A 20,057-nucleotide genomic window follows, 5' to 3' on the forward strand; every position below is an offset into this window, starting at 1 on the left:
CCGATTAGTGGACGACCCACTCTGCCTCTGAGCCACAGCCGCCCCAAAAGTGCAAGAATGAATGTTGCCTAGCACCAGATATTCTGACGCTGGTGTTTAAAACTATCCTTGTCTCCTAGAAATTCCATTTATAGACAACTAATTTGCAACATTTGCACAACCAATGCCAACCAAATTATGTTTTTTATTAACATAAGGAATAAGGAAATGTTGTTAAGTAATGGATGCTGCAACAAGACCTGTCGTAACCTGTTTTATAAATATGATTTTAATATATTCAACTTGTTTCCACATCCTAAATCTTTACCTCTGTGCGAAACTTCTTAAGCATTGCCAGAGACTCAAAGTAGAGGAAGTCGGACCATTCGATGTGACCCTTTTTCTCTGGATCCAGCGCTGCAAACTGGGCTAGGACTTCCTCCTCTTGCTCATCAGTCAGGTCCTTATCAAACTGCTGCTTGGATGCAAAGTGGCGGTACTGCAGCAGCTCATCTGACACCAGGCATGATTCTAGAGCGGCAAAGAACAATTCATCACATCATACCTAATTAGTTACCTAGAGGTCTTGCAGACATAATTAACTTATGGTGACTCATTCTTTACAAAGGCAAGACCACCTCCCACTGATTGCCCTCATGAAATAATACGGCACATTTGGAAGTAGACAAGAGTCACGGCCAATAATGTAACAACTGTTATTTTTTACTATTATTATCTGTGGTATGTGTTTAAGTTTATTGCCATATGCATGTAAAATTGTTGGGCAGGCAAAAGATACCGCACTGATATCTGTCTTGATTAAGAGACATATTGTCACGCAGATATGGAGAAAGTTGAGTTATTGCTGGATCCTGTCTTTTTTTTCCCTCATTATTATAACTGCCTCTAGTTTTGACAAAAAAACAAAAACGGGTAACATCAGCATGCCAACATGCTAACAATGACAATTCCAACATGCTGATATTTCACAGGCCTAATGTTTACCATGTTCATCACCTTAGTGTAGCATGTTACCAGGCTAATATTCACTATTTACCACTAAACACCAACATTTTTATCTGATGATGGTGCTAGAAGAAAACTCACCAAAGTTATCACAGTTCATATATTTCAGGCTGGACCAAAGTGGTGGTCCGACCCACTGACCTAAAAACATAATTCCCTAACTGCCAAATGTTTAATAATTGACTGTCTCGTATTACACTGCCAGACTTTAACTAAATGTATTTTCTAACCTTGATTCAGTGACTCACCTGGGATGATCTTGCACTGCTTGAAGGTCTCCATAAGGCTGTACATCTCTTCCTCTGTTAGGAGTAGATTCAGATTATCCTGCAGGTAAGGGCAGATGAGATGAGGGCAGTGAATTACACTTAATAAAAAAGTGATGCTTACACAATTTCTTTTATAGTCAAGTAGTACATAACTTGATGTTTAATAAGTGAGTGTGCTCTAATTATGTGGAGTTAGTCCCCGATGTGCCTCCTGTAATTAGCCATAAGCATACAAAGTACTGGATTGTGAATCCATTTCAGCAACTATTCTGTTTCCCAGGTGATTCACATGATGTTCTGGTCTATCTCACACACTCTCTTTATAATTATATTGTTAGTAAAAGAAAGCCAGAAAGCCAGAAAAAAAGGATACTTCTCATCTAATTTAAATTTAATCATTTAACTGCAGAGTGTTATGAGGCTTGATATTTCACACATTTTTATATTATGAAAAAACCTTTAACTAAATAATTATGTGTTTTGTTAGTACATGCACATAGTATCATGCTTTTCTTTTCCAACACTTATGTCTGGAACTAGTTTACACCCATCGTACTTTAATGGTAAAGGGCAGAAATGTAAGCATCAGCTTAAGTACACAAATCAGAGATTTCAATTATATATGTAAGTATATCCAAATGTTATGTGGCTAAATTGGGCATTTATTTAGAATTATGGAAAATTAAAGTCATGTCTGTAAAGATGTGTGTAATATATATATATATATTTTTTTTTTTTTTTTCTTCCAAGCCTGGTGTCAGCAAATCTACAATCAAGGAAAATCACAGGAGACACTGATTTGAATATTTATATTTGTATATTATGTGTACATTATTTATCAGATAAGTGGCATGATGAACATTTAATGATCCCTTTGGGATTATTGAGGTAAATCAATTCCAGTTTGTTTACATAGTCCCTAATCACCATTATACAATCTGTCAGGGCTTCATACAATTCACATCATGAAATCTAAATAAAAATGCCCAACCGCCAACCCTTACAAAAATAAATAAAAAAAAAGACCCTCGAGCTCAGCAAATAACTGCAAAATCAAAGAGGGATATGTAATAACAGGGAAATGGATAATAAGCAGATATGTCAGTGTCAAACAGCAATTATTACAAATTTTGTTTGTTTGTTTTGTGTTTACTTTCAGTCTGACTTACAACTGTTTGAGATCATTTCTTGAATCTGCATTTCCCAAATATCTACAACAGATGAGGTAAGTAGGAATGGTAACAATTAACAAAAATGAAATTAACAATATGAGAAGTCCAGGGGGCTTATTAAAACACTACTCAAACATAACTTCCCCTCACCCACACACTTGCCCTTACTGGACACCCCCATCCCCAGCTTTTAAGTTCACTTCACTCGCTGACAAACAAGGTCACATGGCCTCATTATATCAGACACTGGGAGCTAAACACGTGCGCCAGCAAACTGTGATGTCCTTCTGCATATCTTCAACCTGTCATCAAGATCGCAGTATCTTTGCTACCCCATTGTCTGCAGCATTTACAGATCAGCAGTGTGTACTATATGTTTAGCTATTTATTTATTTATTATTGCACTGCCTTAAATACTACCCAGAAGTTCCTGCTAATATCTGGGTGCTGCAAGTGGGTGGTTAAGCAGAACTCAATAATTTGAAGACAGATACAGGAACCTCCCTCATATAACTCATTCATATGATTTTTCTTTCCTTTAATTTGTGCACTCACTCATCCAGGATTAATTTACACATATCTGCCCCTAGTGGCCATCCCAAGGTCAAAGAAGTCTACAAGTGAAACACTGAACCAGGAAAACAGACACGTCCTGTCTGCAGCACTTCAAAAAAGTGTGGGCATGCCGTCTGGGACACTGTGTCCTTGCTAAGATTTTGATATATATCATTTTAACAGGGTGTAACCATTCATTTAAAGTGCCTTAGCTGAGCGACAGCTATGAGCACACACACCGTTGGTGTCTCAATGAAAACAGCCTCCATGCTTTCTTCCCCGTTGTTTTTTTACTTCTCCTCTGGTGGCTGCTCTGCATTTTTGCAGTTTTTGTGCAATCACAAAAGCCATTGAAAAACCCAACATGGATACATTTCAAGAAAAGACAGCCAGTTCAGCATGTAAAAAAGAGCTGTAGCACCATAAATGCCTTTAAATCTCTTGTGAGTTTCATAGGTAAATTATGTTAATAATAATAACAGCTATGTGTTTCCCATCTCTCGTATACAGTATGTTACACCAAATATCAAGCTCGAAACACAGCAGAGAATCAATAGCAAGAACAAAACAAAAAAAAAAGATCATGCTGTCATCAGGAATCTGTATTCTTTGTTTCTATGCCAGACATTGTTTCTGTGCATCTCTAATCTGCAATGTTCATCAAGCATTACCACTAGTAATAGCAACTGTCAGCTATGGATGCTATAATTATATAGTTATGTCAGAAATTAGCAACCTTAAAAGTGATTTAAGCATTCATGCAACATTTCATGACAACACATGGAAAATAGGTTCTCCAGGGCAAAAAAGTCCCCTGGGGGAGAAAATGTAACAATAATAACACATTCTAACCTTATTCTGGCAGCTTGCATAAATAGTTATTTAAGACTGTCCTGTTCAGAAAAATGACAGCACTGATTCTGTGTTCAAACAGCTTTAAATAATCCAAATGTAGGCTCAGTGCCAGAGCAGGAAGTTTAATGAAAAATATATTCTCATTCTTATTCTTCTTATTGATTTCAAAGCTGCAAGAATCAATATGTCTACACGAACAATCAATCAGATGACTGTGTGATTATGTCATAAAATAAGAGAATTAGCACCCAACCCTGCAGTTTCCCTTGTGTCTGTGGAGTCTTTTAGTCACTTTTAGCTCTCTGTTTTGCAAACTCCACTCTCATTAACCTCATTTCCAGCTGCAGCAGGAGCAGATGCTCTTAGTGAAAAAAGCTCAGATAAGCCTGTTTACTAGCTTCCTAGAAACATCTTGCAGCTAAAGAGTGAGAATTCTTTCTTAGGAGTTGGTGGAGACGAACCAGAGCTAAAATGAGAGTGAATATTGGTCTTATATTCATCAAAGCGGAGATAAACAGGACTCAAAATGAATGCGTAGCTTTCTCCATTTCATTCACACATCCAGCATGTCAGCTGTAAATGCACTCTTTAACAGGGGCTCCTCAACCTTGACTGAAGCATGGCCCCAGGATCTAGGAACAAGCATCAAAAAGAAGTGGGTGCTATAAAGGAGGGTCATTTGTGTTCCTGAACCCTTCCAGCGTCTGATTGGCTGCCATTGAGCCATACATGCAGCAGTCTGCTTTGAAGGCTGACTGTAAATCCACTTTCAAGGAAACCCAGTCCATCTGCCAGCAGCAGTCTGCAGTGCCTGTGTGAAATTAAATGTCAGATGCGACAGACGGGGGGATTTGTAACAGCTAACTGACGTTTGCTAACAAAAAAGCTGGATTCTTTAGCTATGAGGAAGACTAGAATTCAAAATTTAAATAAAACATTTCCCTCTCTCTCTCTCTCTCTCTCTCTCTCTCACTGAATTGTCTCCTTCCACCTTCATTCCTCACACACTGAAGTAGTCCACCAGAGAAAGAGGACCTTTCAGAGTCCTCTCTCAGACTGTGTGAAAACATCCCCCTCTAAGCGCAACTTTGGCAAGTGATTTTGCTTCTCAGGGCTACTCCACTCTGAAGGGTCATCCAGCAAAAGCACTCTTCAGCTGTTAATGCCTGAATTAAAACAGATTGCTTTATGCCTCTAACAGGGTGGTGATCACCAGAGAGTCATCGGTTTTGGCAGTGGCCTTGAATTCCTGATGAGAGGCTGAGCAATTGTTTTATTGTTTTAAAAAACACTGAAAACAATTCCAGAACATTTCCTCACTTTATTTAAACTGATGTGGTCTTCCAATAAAAACGTGAAGCATAGTTGTGCAGAACAATAGCTTCTGTCATACATGGAACATGTGCAGCAACTCAACAGTAATTACTTGCTGAAAAGCCACGCTAAACCTTATCTCACCAGTGCTGAAAAACATGGCTAGATACATGACTTTTTAAAACCCTTTGAAAGATGCACACTGTAGAGCGCTGTATGCCAGCCAGCCGCTCGCCTGTCACAACAGGGATGGTCCACATTCCAACAATTTTCATGCATTAAAAAGAAAAAGGCAATTGGAAAGTTTTGTAAATGCTTACATTGCTACAGCCGCAGCTTTAATTATAACTGTATATAACAGTGCATTAACAAGCTGTATCAAGGGAAAGAACACTTGATTTGTTACTATGACAACCGTCGCCGGAGAACTTTCTGAGCCGTAGCTAATTAATGTTGCTAACTCACAGAGCCATCGTTAGTGATATTAGATCCACCTGTGCTCTTCCTGCTATGACAGGTCAAAATGTCTCCTGTGAAAAAAAGCCTACTGGCAGCTAATGGCCTGTATAATTGTACGTGTTCTCTGCATGTCTTTACACTTGGATAAAGAAAAAGATGGAAAGAAACTCCTCTTTGTATCACTTTTGATGTTTGCAAAAGGAAGAAGGAATGGGCTCTGTCTGTAGCTAGCAGGTAGTTCAGCAGTTGTGGAGTGTAAATGGCCCACATCTGGTAAAGGGGGTTGTTGGAATCTCCCAGTGAAACCCACATTATATCACAGCTTTAATTATTCAAACTCTGGACTTCCAGCACTGCAGCACAATCTCTCTGCGAAGCTAATCAGAGCTCAAACAGCTATAGCACTGTCAACATAAGATGCCGTCAGTCAGATGTCAAAACCCTGTCAGATGTGATTTAACAGCAGTTTGTCATTATTACCGTAACTGGCCAACTAGCATTTGATTAATCTAACGCCACTTTTGGATGTCATGATCAATGTTATATTTGTTAGCCTATATCATAGGAATTTAGTAAATAATATGCAAATTTGCATTTTTATTTTAGGTCTAGGTACCAATGATGAAAATTACCTTTTTTTAGGACCAACTAAGCATTCTTAAAGTTAGTTGACACCATAAACATCCTTAGTATTCGTATGTCTGCAGTCTCTGAGTCACGATGCTGCTATTTATACAAAGTAACAGTGTAAAGTAGAATGACGTTTGATGCTGATCTTGGATACACGTTGTGTCTACATGCTGCAGCAAGGTAGTTGCCTCATTGTCTTGAGTGAGAAACAGGATCAAATGGTGACAAAAAATTGTCAAATCAAGAAAAGAGAAAAACACAGCTGAAATAATCCACATGCCAGTGGAACACGCATTAACGCTGAAACCTACATGGTGTATTTTCTGGTACATCTTCATGCATTTGCATTCATGAAACTTGAACATTTGTTGTCTATCTAGTGATGGTGGCAGTGAGCTGTGCAGACTTACACAATAGTAGCAGCTCCAGCCAGTAACAGTGTGGGCTGTGTCTCTCATCTCCTGCAGGGCCTCGGCACGCAGGTAGCCCAGCTCCCTCAGGCAGCCGTCGTGGAACACCCGAGTGCAGATCCTGCAGGGGTACAGGTCGTCAGCCGTCCACACCTCACACACGTCACACATCTCATCACTCGGTGGCTGAGGGAAAAAAACAGAGCAGTCAGTGTGTCATTTACATGAAGATTTTAGTTTCAAACACAGACTTGAGGACTGTCCATCAAAGTTCGAAAAGACGAGACATCAATCCATCAGTGGTAGGAGTGTAGTTTGATAGTGTAGTGTGATGGCTATTGCATGATGTATTGTATAATGTAATGTATTTGTATTTTTTGCTCATGGCCTTGCATAGATAATTAAGACAGCATTGCCACCACATGAAGACTGATACCTGTGTCTAACATGTCCTCATTGTCTGTCTTTATACAGTTTCCCTGTAGACTCCATTTACAACCAGGATACACTCAGCTGTCAAGCCAGGGAAATGACTGCAAAATGCTTGACTGGTTAACCATGCAAAGACATTGTCAGTTTCCAGCCTTGCTGTTTTTTCGTTGTTTTTTTTTCTAGTTCAGTGCCACAGCACCAGCTTCTGGGTTGTTGACATATCACAGATGAGAGCTTGTCAAATTTCCTCAGTCGCAGCTTATCTTATAGTTCTGGCCCACCTCTTGTGACCTGATGACTGTATTTACATTAACAAGATTCCTGCTCCATGGTCCCAGTCAAAATGAGACCTAGGCTTTCAACAGGACCTACAGTATAACTTGTGGGGAAGGTCATTCATCAACTTCCAAGATGCAGGAATTTATCTCAAAATCAAGACTAACAACTGAAGTGCCCATACAGGCTTCAATTTGCATTATGCCACACAGTACTAAATGTATATAGAATGTGACACGTAGCTACTGACTTTACTCTTAAACTTAGTGGGGCATAGAGAGAATGAATTCTTGTCCTAAAGGAAAGGTCATGAAGTCAACCAAACAGTGTCCAGTGTGTAACATATATTTGCAGATATGGAATATAATAACTGTTTGTAATCCATTATAATCACCTGAAAATAATATAAGACAAGATAATATAAAATAAGATAAGAAGGAACAAACCAAACACTGGCACTAGACATGTTGTTTCACAGCCACCATACTTTCTCCTTTGTGCTTGAAAGGGGAGGGTGAAACAACGAAGTTGCAACCTGCAACCTCACCACTAGATGCCACTAAAGCCCACACACTGGTCCTTTAAAGTTCAAGAAAGTATATATTTCAAAACCAAACAACAAAAGAAAAAGCATAGAATCTACTGGGAAAAAATATATATTAAGATGGGCTGAACAAATTCAAGAATAAAATAAAATCCACTCGAATAAAACAGGATAAGGATTTTAGATTTTTGTTTGTTTTAATGTGTACTGATGTACAACTATGTGTCATGGACATAAAACTGAAAAGCTACAACATGTCTATATATGTGGGTAAGGAAGCAGGCTACGGGGAGAAAATATCTGGTCCCAAAATTGGGACCAGATATTGACATATTTATATATATTTCAATGACTTATTTGACAAAAGAAAATTTGGAGGCAGTTCCTAATGGAGATACAGAACTTTCAATGTGCCATATATAGATAGATATAGATACCAACAGATACCATTCAGTTTTAGCCTTTCAGAATTCCCAAGTTAATATCTATTATTAGTGCAAAGTAGACACTTTTATTTCTGTACCTGTTAAAGTGCAGCTTTGGAAGTACAGCAAGTTGCCAGGCAATGTTTACTCTTTGCAATATAAAAAACCCGATGGTGTCAGTGCTCCCGTGAACTCCATCCCCTGTTAGTCAGCGTCGCCCTGAATATGGTCACCTCTCTGAGCCAGCAAAAGCAGCCCGCCCACAAGATGTGCGCTGTGAAGAGTCCTCGTAGACAACAACAACACATCTCACAGCTAGTGTGGAAATGAAAGTCTTGCAGAAAACTACTTCAAACTCATACTTTCTCACCTCCAACAAGGGTGTTTAGATAAAGCTTAAGAGTCTCTTTACAGCCTAGCTGAACTGCTTTATCATAATGCCTAACTTGAGGGAGGAAAAGAGATAACATGCTGCTGTTGCCATGGAGATTCTTTGACATCTCAGAGGCATCTCTTTAATCCCAGGACTTGTGGATTTATACTGTGTGTTTTGTCAAAGTAAAGGGTATTTTTTTATATATATTCCTGAATAACACCCTAACCATGAATCCTCGGTGACACATACTAAGATCACTAGACACCGCTCTATTTAGACCATCATTATAATACCTGCTCTTTCTTTTCCAGCTCCACCTCCACAGACTGGTCATCATCGGCTTCCCTTTTGGGCCGCACGAATGCTGGCGGCGTGAGCTGATGGCTCTTGTCAAGATCTTCAGGCTCTACTCCTTTCCCGTCCCGTAACCTCGACCACGCTTCCTGGTTGACCTTGCAGTCATCCCTGGCTGCCGCTGAGCCCTGCTGGGTGGTTGACGGACCTGCGCTGTTGTCTGTTTCCTCTTGCTCCGCCCCCTCAGTGTTCTTCTTTTCAGGATTGGCTGATGGTTTAGCAGGGCCTTCACCTTCCTCTACTTCTCCTTCTGCCTGTTTGGCCGGGGCAGGGCGGTCCTTAAGGCCCGCCTGGAAGGCAGAGACGACAGCGTTGCATTTCTGCACCTTCTCCACCTGCTGCTTCTTTGACATGAGCACTCCCATGGCTACAGACAGATGGAGAGAGAAAGAGGCAGAGAATAGTTACACAAGTAGGCTACACTTAGAACCGTACAGTTATTATCCAAGATCAAACCCACTAAAAACTTGGCTTAAGCATTGTAATATACTAAATATGCATGGCTAAATAAGCAATAATAAAAGTTAGAGCGAACAAAACATCCCTGGGAATATTTTTTCTAAGAGATAAACTCAACAAGTCAGCTAATCTGCTTCATCAGGACTATGCGGTTGTGGTTTTATCAGGCAGTGGTGGTATCATAAGCAAACAAGCACATAGCTGTCAACAGATTGTGATTCAAAGATTCCTTCCAACAATTGGAGCATGGAAGTATATGGCATCATCTATTTTTGATTGAGCTCTACCTTACAGTAAGAAGGGCACAAATAAAAACATAGAAATTCTAACATGAAAAAACCAAAACTGTTCCAACTCTGGCAGAAATTGTGTGTTCATGTGGGACCACGTCCCCCATAGTAATAAGCTGATTAAGAAAATGGGTCTTCAGGGCCTTTAACTTACCTCGTGTTCAAGACAAATACATATGCACCTATAGTATATGTCAATAAATGCACAGCCATGTACAGTGGATACACACATGAAAGCTCTTTATTGATACCTCCCATCAAAAGGACATGTACTACACCACATCAGTGGTTTAAAGAATGGGTAAACCTTGTTGAAAAAGAGCTGATAGAGGAACAGAGGTACATAGCAAGGGTGGTAAACTAACTAAAGGATTCTTTGGTGCACAATAACTACAAGGTGAGAAAGACAAGTTGCAGTCAAACATATGAGATCATCAACCTATGAAAATATTTACTCTGCTTGCACATCGTGTGTCTTTCTCTTTTTGTACTCACTGAAAATCTCAGCCCCTTTCAAATTTCCAGAATCTCTTTCTATCAGCAACAATGTCCCTGAACACTTCTCCTTATTACTCATAAACCTTGCCCATCTGCTCCTGTTCCCACATTTCCGTGGTTGTTCCATGATGCAGATATTGACTGAAATTAGGTTTCTGTTTGCATTATTCAAGTGACAAATACAAAAGTTGCAAACTAAGAAAGTAGGTCTCACAACACACTGGGAAAAAAAAACAGATTGCATATTTTCATATACACCTGGTAAGAGATTTCAAATTCCAAATAAGACCTGAGGGCCCCTGCAATAGTGGCAGATGTTTGAGACAACATAAGCAAGCCGGTCTATGTTGCTTTCACATGCAAACATTCCTCTTCATATCATCGCAAGAAAGGGATACTGTACATTCAGGTTAAAATAATACATAAAGTACTAACACACACGCTGTTTCTTCCACACACACAGAGCCTGTAACCACTCTGTAACTACTGGCCATTTAACCCTAGGTTTTGGTTTATTTCTCTAGGTTTTGAGATATGTGTCTTCATCCTAATACAATGTAGGTAAATGGAATGTTATTTGCAGTACTCACACTAACAGAAGACCAGCAGTGTGTCTCTCCACAAACAATACCCGAGTTACTTTTGGAAGACCCCACTGTGACGAGTTTTCATTGGAACAACTTTCTACTGAAGAAATAGTCTATGAAAACTGTTGACTGGCGTCCAATTGTCGGCGCAGCAAAGATGAGACTTTGTTCCATTCCATTATATAAGCTAGAGGCAACAGATTCAACCATGTAAAGGTTGCCAAACATACAGAAGTGTCCAGAATTATCATCAGCCCATGGTTTTTTATTTTACACATATCCCTGTTTCCAGCAATGTTACAATGATACTTTAGGCTAAATAAGGTGTTTCCCCAACCAAATTTCCTAAATTGGTTAGTGATTTTTGCTGGTGTGACCTTACTCCCAAAGGTCACCCCCTTTTAGCCGGTGGGTGGTAAATTAACCTCAATAATAATGCCAGATTTAGCTTAGAATACAGAAAATCCCAAGAGAGTTAACATTTGCTGTGCGTGCATATGAAATGTGTGTTTTTTGATCCCACAGCAGAATCAGACAATCACCACAACTTGCTGAGCTCAGCCAGCCTTGGATTTCTGACATTGCCTCTCTTCAATTCAAAATCAACTGTTCACCAAATGAAATGGCTCCAGATAAGATCAGCTAAGATCAACTGTATTGATCTCCGAAGAGAAAATTAACTTCACTCTCACTGCAGGATTTCAATGAGTTTTTGCTGGTTATTAAAGCAAACACCTTTAGACTGCTGAGCCTTTGTCTGAAACGACAGGACAATGGGATTTTTACAATGTTATTGTTACAGTTCTTATTTGATTTTATCGCAATAAAAAAGCAAGGGCTATCAATTGAAGCATATAGATGCAATAAGCTATTTATTATGAGACTCAGACATGACAAAATTGTGACTGACTTACTGTTGTGCTGGACTACGCAAAACCTGCCATCTCATGCATTTCCAAACCAACTATTTCTAAACACATTAAGTGAAATCATACACTGTAAGATGCAGAACACCGTGCAGCAAAGAAAAAAACAGATGCAGAAACTGACTTAGGTCTCATTTCCACCTAAGTGAGACACAACCGTGAATTCCATTATTGAAAACAGGCGCCTGTCATGGATTCAAGTTGATTACATGGTACTTATGGGACATGTGTCTTTGCTCTCAAATGCAATCCCATCCATCCACGCTCCACATAAGTGCTTGTGTGAAATTCAATCGCATTTATCTGAAGTGAAATGGGAGTCATTCCCTCTCTCCTACTCCCTGGCTAAGACTCTAATAGTCTGTCGGGCCTTATGTTCTCCGGCTGCTGGTGGACTGGCTTCATAGACTGCAGAGTGACACTCATCTGTATTGCACAGCACTGTCTCTGGTTTCAGACATTTAAACAATTACAAAAAGACCTCCTAGAGTGAAATGGTAAAATGACGTCACAGTTACACAAAAATGAAAATTGAATGCTCCTTTATTTCTTTGTTCTAGTTTGTTTTCCTTTCATGCAGACAAAGCTGAGGCAAAGTGATACTCCATTGATTTCCGCACTTAATATCTATTATGTCTGGAGTCTCTCTAAAGCGAGGTCAAAGGTCAAGTCAGTATGAAGCATAGCACTCCGGCAGCGGGTTGGGGTTTATTATTAGAAATGTGTCCCATCAGACACATTTTAACCATGCTTTGGGTAAGTCGCATGTCCACGCTGGAAAAAACGACAACATGAAGTATACTCCAAACTGCCAACATGCTTACTAAAATCACTCAAGTGTGTTATTGATGGAATGTATTTTTCCACTGTGCAGAATAGAAATAGAGGAGGTGCTCAGAGTTGGACAATTAGCAGTTACAGGTCAGAAAACAAACAATAAACATGAAAAATAGCTTTTACTAGACTCATGTATAACTGACAAGCCTTCCTCTGTGGAAACATTTAGACACACATATTGTCTTCCTCAAGGGCAACCACTTAATTTAAAAGGTCAGTCTTCCTAGTAACAACGCCCTCCTGCAGTCTAATAAATGAGAGCAACATGATGTGAATATACAATGATTAAAATACACATATGCAGGCCTGTGGAATACTGTTATCCTAACTGCAGGAATGGCAATCAGCTCAGTGGGTTTAGCACAGACAAGCTTAGGCTGACAGGTCCCATTATTTTAATGCAGGAGTAGTTTGGATTGGGTTTTAGATAACAGGGAAAAGAGGAAATAATAGAGAGTTTACAAGCCAGAAAATCCCTACCTGCTGTAGTATCACACTCTCACAATATATCCCTTGAAGGAATCGAACAAGCGTTGCGGTAATTGTACATAGTATGTACTTTATCTTAACCTTCCAACAGTACAGTACTATATGTATATGTGTTTTAAAGGTATGAGCATGTCCTTGTATGCTTACACCTAATGAACAGAGCTGTGCATCCCTGGTCTGCGTCCCATATTGGAGTATATTCTGCCCTTTACAGGGAACTGACATCATCAAAAATCATTGCCTTAATAAGTCTGAAGGCATGATAGAATTACTACAATAGAAAAGAGGAAGAAAAAACACATTTTGATTGTTGCTATTTTGATTGTAAAATGCAGGGAGCTTTACTTCTTTGTCAACATCTAAGAAGGGAAGATCCCCATTGGCGAGAACGTATTATGTAAACTATAGGAAATAGGGGGCAAATTTCATGACAACCCATCCAACAGGTTGTTAAAATATGTCAGGAGTTGTAGTGGCATCTAGCTGTGTCGTTGCTGAATGTAACCCCCTCGCATCACCTTTCCTTAGCACATAGTTGCATCTCTACACTTAGTTTTAGCACTGTGCCAGTGATGGACAAAGGTCTGGCTAAACTCATTAGCATTATCATAGGGGGGAAATGCTGGCTTGTTTGAATATCTTTAAACCAATCACAACTCTCTCGGGCAGGGCAAAGGCCAGGATGCAGCAACAGTAAAATGGTAACACGCAGATAATGGAAGGGGAGGAGAATTCAAACTGAAATAGTCAGCCAGGCTCAAACAGCCTACTTAGTGTGAGTCAAACTAACCTCATGGTGGTCCTAGTGGTAAAGTCAGGATATCACCAAGTAGTAGGTTTCATCCTCTAGAAACCATGAATGTCTACAACATTTCATGGCATTAATCATCTGTCCACACCAAAGTGGTGGACTGACTGACTGACAGTCACATTGACATTGTCAGACAAATACTCGCTTGAATATAGTTTGAACTACTTGAATATATTAAAATCTCTGAGGACAATTTCCCAAACAGCTCATACATGCACTATAAAAACAATTTATGTAGCGCTCACAATACAAAATGGCACAGTCATTATTATAGAGACTTAATTATCCACTAAAGTGACCTTCCCATTCTGGCTCAGAGCAGCACTGGCGCAGACATTAGACAGTGACAGCCTTTAGATGCCAGAGATGCCTGCGAGGACCAGATTGCAAACTGCAGCCTATTTCACATGAACCAAAGGGAAAAGGCAAGTTTGAAAGCTTTTGCATGCTTGAAGGCAAGGCTTAAAATAATGGTATGGTTGATATATTGGTTAAATGCTGCTACCACAGCTGGATCCACAATTACTGTGCAATGCAGATAATGGACCATGCCATTTGAAATGAGATAATCAACAATAAACAAATTGTTCTTTAATGGCCAGCAAAGTGAATAGGCTTCATAAACAGTAGGGGGAAAATAAGAAACAATAACAATAAGCTAAGTGCTATTACAAGCCCCAAGGTCTTTGTACACTCCATCAAATCAATCCCAAAAATAAATAGCATAAATGTTATTATCCTTTGAAAGGGATTTAATTTCTCCACTATAGAACAAAAACTATATATATAGATCAGAAAAGCAAAGAGGGAACAATGGTTTGCATTCTTCAAACCGAGCAGGAAGTGAAGCACTGCCGATGAAGACGCATCTGAGTACACAGACGACCTTGTCACTTTCAGGTTAACTTATGAATTTTAAATAAGGGTGTTACTTTTTTTATTCTCCGTGCACAAGTCGAGTCTGACACAAATGGGTCAGTGGCTGGCTTTGATAGCTCAGTTTATTAGATAGTGATGAGTAACCTGCCACTTGGTTGCCTTGCAAGTCTGAGATCCAAAAGCTTTTGACCACGAGCCTGTCAAACTGCTCAGCCCTATTCCTGCCTGACTGACAGCAACATTTGTGCCGCTCAACACCTGCATGTACTTCATGCTCAAGAGAGATTGGTTTTCTATCCATAATACCAGCACTCTAGTGAATACCTACAGCAAAGACACTCACTGAAGAGAGTCTTATTTCTGTGATTTTGGCTGTCATTCCTGCCCTTATATTAACACTGTACTTACCATGTTAATTGCTATGATCTGACAATGCTAAAAATAAATAAATAAATAAAAAAATAGTTTGACTCGCAGTTACAGACTGCTCTGGTACACACATTAGCTTGGCGCAGGGACTGGAAAGGGGGCAGCTAACCTCTCCCGCTAACTTTTTTATATGTTGCGCGATCTTAGCTATCTTGCTAATGTTAGCCACTGATAAACCTACAGGAAACACTAACCATTTGCTTGAGTTCAAAGTTGTGTGAACCCCACAGCACTGAGAGGGCTTTGGAAGGCTATGTGGCTAACTTTAGGGCTAACACAAAGATAGCTAGCTTAATGTTAGCCGCACAGTAAATACTTCCAAAATGTAGGCTAGCTTGCGTGTTCAACCACAATGTCTTGCTCTTTTTATTTCCCTTTTCAGAGAACGTTGACTAACGAAAGTAAAGAATTTAGTTAACAAATCTTCTGTTAAAAAGATATTTTCTTAGCTCCACAAAAAGTTGTTTAGATACTGTAGTTAAAATATCAATTTGTTTACAATATGTTTGGCAGCTTGTGTCGCAGTTTGGTGACCACAATGCTATTCATACATAAAGTGACAGCCAAAACTACAAAAACCAGACACAAGTTTTGATGAATGGCAAATGTTCTTTCAAGTCCAAACATATTAAAAAAGAGATACCACTAAGGCTCAGCAGTCACCCAAAGTCACCCTTCATATTACATTTGAGGGCAATACAGGCTGAGGAGGATGGGATAAAACTCCCTCAGGCTTGACGTTCACTGGGCTCCTGCAGGAGCAGCTGCCTCTGCTGCTCTGCTCTCCTTCCCGGACCCCTCTGAATGATTTAAATGCCCCTGGATAAAAAAAGATCTGGACCAAGGGAAGGAAAACAGGGCCACTCCTTGGGGCAGAACCTGACATATATGGCTGAGAAAATGTTATTCTGTCAAGCTGCACTGCGACAGAGTATTCTTGTCTGTCGGCAATTCACTCATATTTATGTCTTATGTGATAAGATGTTGAATTTTCCTACATTCATCCATATTCCAAAGAGGAAACCCTGGAGAAGTCAATCCTTAAGTTAATTTCCTAGTTTCTCTGGCACTGTATATACTTTTTTTACATATGAGTCTAATAAAGATTTCACATTCAATATGCATTCAAGCCCTTGAGTTGTGTCAGCAATTGAGTGTGACAAGCTCTCAGATGATGAAGCTCTCAGGAGCATCTTGGTTTAATTAAATATTGATAATTTCTGAGGGAGGTGGCACAGAAGTGCACTTCAAATCCTTGTGATTTTTCTGCTCTCGAATAATCTTTTTTTTTCCTTTTGTAGTCCGTCCACAGTTCCCTCATTAATTTAACACTACCAGACCATGGCGGGCAGAACACACTCCTCCCACTATAACAGTTCACAACAACAAGAGCATCCAACACACTGGACTGACACGCCATCACGACTGCGTTTGTGCAATTCTTAATTCCACCTGAAGTTGTTTTGTGAAGGTTATGCATCTTAGACAAATGTGAAAAATAACGCAATAATCTATTTATTGTTGCACAGCCTGGTGGCAAGAGCTGAGTATATTGTGCTTAAACAGGAAATTAATCTTTACTTTGAATTGGATCCATTTTCTCCTGTAAGCAGCAGTGTATCGGAGGCCAACAGGGATACCTTAAGGTCTATATTAGTATTCAGTCCTCTTCTGCCCAAGTGTCACCATGGGGATGTTATTGAGATCTACAGGAGCTCATATAACAGCCATTTATCAGTCCACGGGAAATAGTCTACAAGTACTGGGAAATATCAATGTCGACACGCGGCCACTCCACAGTCTTTTCTTTTGCTGAAATATATTATTATTTCAGTAGTTTATATAACCAGAACTGTTGTCATGAGAGGTACATTTGGCTGGGCAGGTGCCGCTGAGAAAACCCGGAGAGGATATTGCTTTGAGAAGGGTCACCGTGAATACGTGACAGAGGGCCATGTTCAACAATTTAGCTAAAATAACTTCACCTTTAAAGGCGAACCTTAAGATGGTAAACATTCTCTGAAGAAAACTTAATTAAGTGTCTTGTTAGAGGAGTGGAAAAGCACTTAATCCACACTGGCGATGGACGGTTTAATCCATAAAGTGGCAAGACAGCCTAAAAAAAGTAGTTTTTTGGCGAAAAGGTTGTTTTTTATTTATTTTAAGTAAACTGTATCAACACTTAGAATAAAATGTGGTCCCCAGCGTTCTGCCTTGTGACCCCTAAAGCCAAAAACTATTTGTAATCATTCAACCAATGAACCAATTGCTTGCTGTATTTACTGAGTATGCGAGAGGCAAATGTATTCAGTGCTTCACAAGAAAGAGCAACTTGGATCAAAGTAAAAAGATGTCTAACACAAATAGTTTTTTTTTTGACCTGTTGCGGATGACCAGGTTAGGATAGGAACCACTGCTTTACATAACATCGAAACAGCCGTATGCCACTTTAAATCTGCAGTTTTATAGTTCTTTTTATCCTACTAGACAACAGATCATTAGGAGATTCCGTTTTCAAGCCATATTTGTCCAACACACTGTTATGTAATGCTACATTTTCTAAAATATAAAGCATGAAAGGATGGTAATCTGTATCTTGCATGTTATGTATACTGTTGTACTGTAATGTTATGTATGATTCTCTTCCCAAAGCTGTTGGATGTCAGTGTTATGTGCTGATTAGAATCCAAACCAGCCATCCTTTTCAATTCCTTGTTTCAGAGGGATGGGTGGGGGGGATTTTTTGAATGGAAGCCCCACAAAGCATGCCTTTTCATGGGAATGAATCCCCCTTTAGCCGAAGATCTCACCCACGGACCAGGGAGGCAAAGACCTGGAACTAATTACACTAACGAGTTCACCCTGATCCCTGTAATAGCGAGTGAGTGGAATCATTAACAGCCATTTAAAACACTCAGATATACGTGCACTTGGACACACAGAGCCAAATAAATCACATACAAGAGCTCAAGTACGGTCCTCTTGCTTCCCACCTGGTCTGCACTGGTCATTCCTCATGTCTTGTGAAAGAAACATACTGTTGTTGTGCATTGGGCAACAACTCTCCCTCTGGCATTTCATCGCCTCTACTCCCGCCTGAGCACAACAACATTCTCCACAAAACAGCATAACATGCTCAAGGCTCAACAAATGCATACGGGGGTTTCAAATTCAGCTTGTGAACGGATCAGGGGGAAAAAAGAAAGAAAAAAAAGTGCCTGAATGGAGAAGGAATTTAAATCTCAATGCATCGTTAGGCTGGAGACATCACGTTGGCATTCAGGCGCTGCCAGGCAGAGAGCCCGTGCCAGCCAAACGCTCTGAGAGAGTCTGACAATAAGCACAGAGCAGGCGGCAGTGAAGCAGCTCAGGCTGCAGGGATCTGTCACAGGCTGAGGAGCAGGACTTCCTCCAAGGATAACACCGAAATTGGCTTGTTTGTGGACGTATAAGGGCTAGAGTATAACAACTATAGGGTTGAAAACAAAGACTGATGTAGGGCTTAATGGACAGCAGCACTCCCCTGTGGGACAGTGTGCTGGGAAAAGTGGACAGAGCAGCTGAGGACAGTGCAAAGCACATCTGCTGCAGAGAGGAGCATCAGTTCTGAAATTATCCAGCCATGCCATTAGTTGCACGGCCTCTCACTGATACAACTTACTGTAAGATCTTAGAAAGAGCCCAGTGCCTTAGCAATTACTCCTCCCGATGACATACAAGCACAAACTATAGTCTACCATAAAACTCCCAGTTTCTGTTCTGTTTTTCTTTATCAAACCAAAGGGAAACAAAAGCAGCGGAAAAAGACATCGAGGTGAACTCCTGTAGCATCCACACCATTGTGCATGGTGACCTAAATATGCATCCCATACAAGCATCTGTAATGAGGCTTCCCAGCATATCCAGTCACAGACAATGTTTGCAACACCAATAAAAAGAGATTACACAAATCTAGACCAACACACCTGCAGTTTTCAGTTTGTTATGTAACATTACAGAGAGCAGTGTATAGGAGAGCAGGCTGTATATGTGGACTCACCGTAAAGAGTAAAAGGCTGCTGTTCTGACTTTATCCTTTTTCTGTCTCAAGCCCGGCCGTCCAGCATGGCAAGACTTCGCTCGAATGAAGTATGTGCGCCTTCAGTCGCCGGTAGCCCCGCGGAGAGACGAATGGCACAGCACTTTATTATTCCTTCCCCTCAACCGTCCCACGGAGGAAATTTACAGTCGGAAGCAGCTTCACCCTTGGCAGGAATATAGAGACTTCTTCCAAGAGCCGCGGACAGCTCCGGTGCTGAATTCTTTTTCCTTTCCTCCCTCTCTCTCTCTCTCCACCTCCTCCTCTGCTGAGCTACTCCCTCAGACTCCGAGGAGGCAGGAGGAGACCCTGATGCAGGCTCACAGACGGCCATTGAAGTTAAATCGCCGATTTTATAACCATCATATTTGGTTATAAATCAAATCCATCCCCCCCTCCCCCCTCAACCCCCCCTGCGAGTTAGGCGTCGATCATTTAGGTTAATAACTTGTGAGCTCATCAGTCCTGAACCTGGAGCGTCTTGATTGGCCGGGACCACCGGTTCCCAAAATAGTGACGTTAGGAACGATGTTTCCTCAGCAGCCAATTATTTCGCACAGGAATTTAAGACGTAATAGGGGATCATTTGGAGAATGGGTGCGTGCAGCTTGAAGCTTTCAATCGCATTTGAGTCACATTTTGTGGTAGAGTAGGGGGTTGGGGTATGGGGGTATGGGGTGGGGGTGTGTATGTTTCAC

At 40.4% G+C, this 20,057-nt stretch overlaps 1 protein-coding gene across 1 annotated transcript in view; it reads right to left on the reverse strand.

Annotated features, from left to right (window-relative positions):
- phf24 (PHD finger protein 24) overlaps nt 1-19,595 on the reverse strand; it is a 28,319-nt gene extending 8,724 nt beyond the window's left edge. The window contains exons 1-5 of the mRNA XM_035668064.1: nt 19,321-19,595; nt 9,016-9,443; nt 6,670-6,855; nt 1,254-1,332; nt 308-510 (exon numbers count right to left, since the gene is read on the reverse strand). Coding sequence (XP_035523957.1) covers nt 308-510; nt 1,254-1,332; nt 6,670-6,855; nt 9,016-9,441 — 894 coding nt within the window. The 5' untranslated portion in view covers nt 9,442-9,443; nt 19,321-19,595. The remainder of the gene's footprint in view (nt 1-307; nt 511-1,253; nt 1,333-6,669; nt 6,856-9,015; nt 9,444-19,320) is intronic.
- Nucleotides 19,596-20,057: the final 462 nt, after the last annotated feature.

The sequence above is a fragment of the Morone saxatilis genome, unplaced genomic scaffold (assembly GCF_004916995.1).
Source record: "Morone saxatilis isolate NCDOM2014 unplaced genomic scaffold, NCSU_SB_2.0 Contig21, whole genome shotgun sequence".
Taxonomy (NCBI): domain Eukaryota; kingdom Metazoa; phylum Chordata; class Actinopteri; family Moronidae; genus Morone; species Morone saxatilis.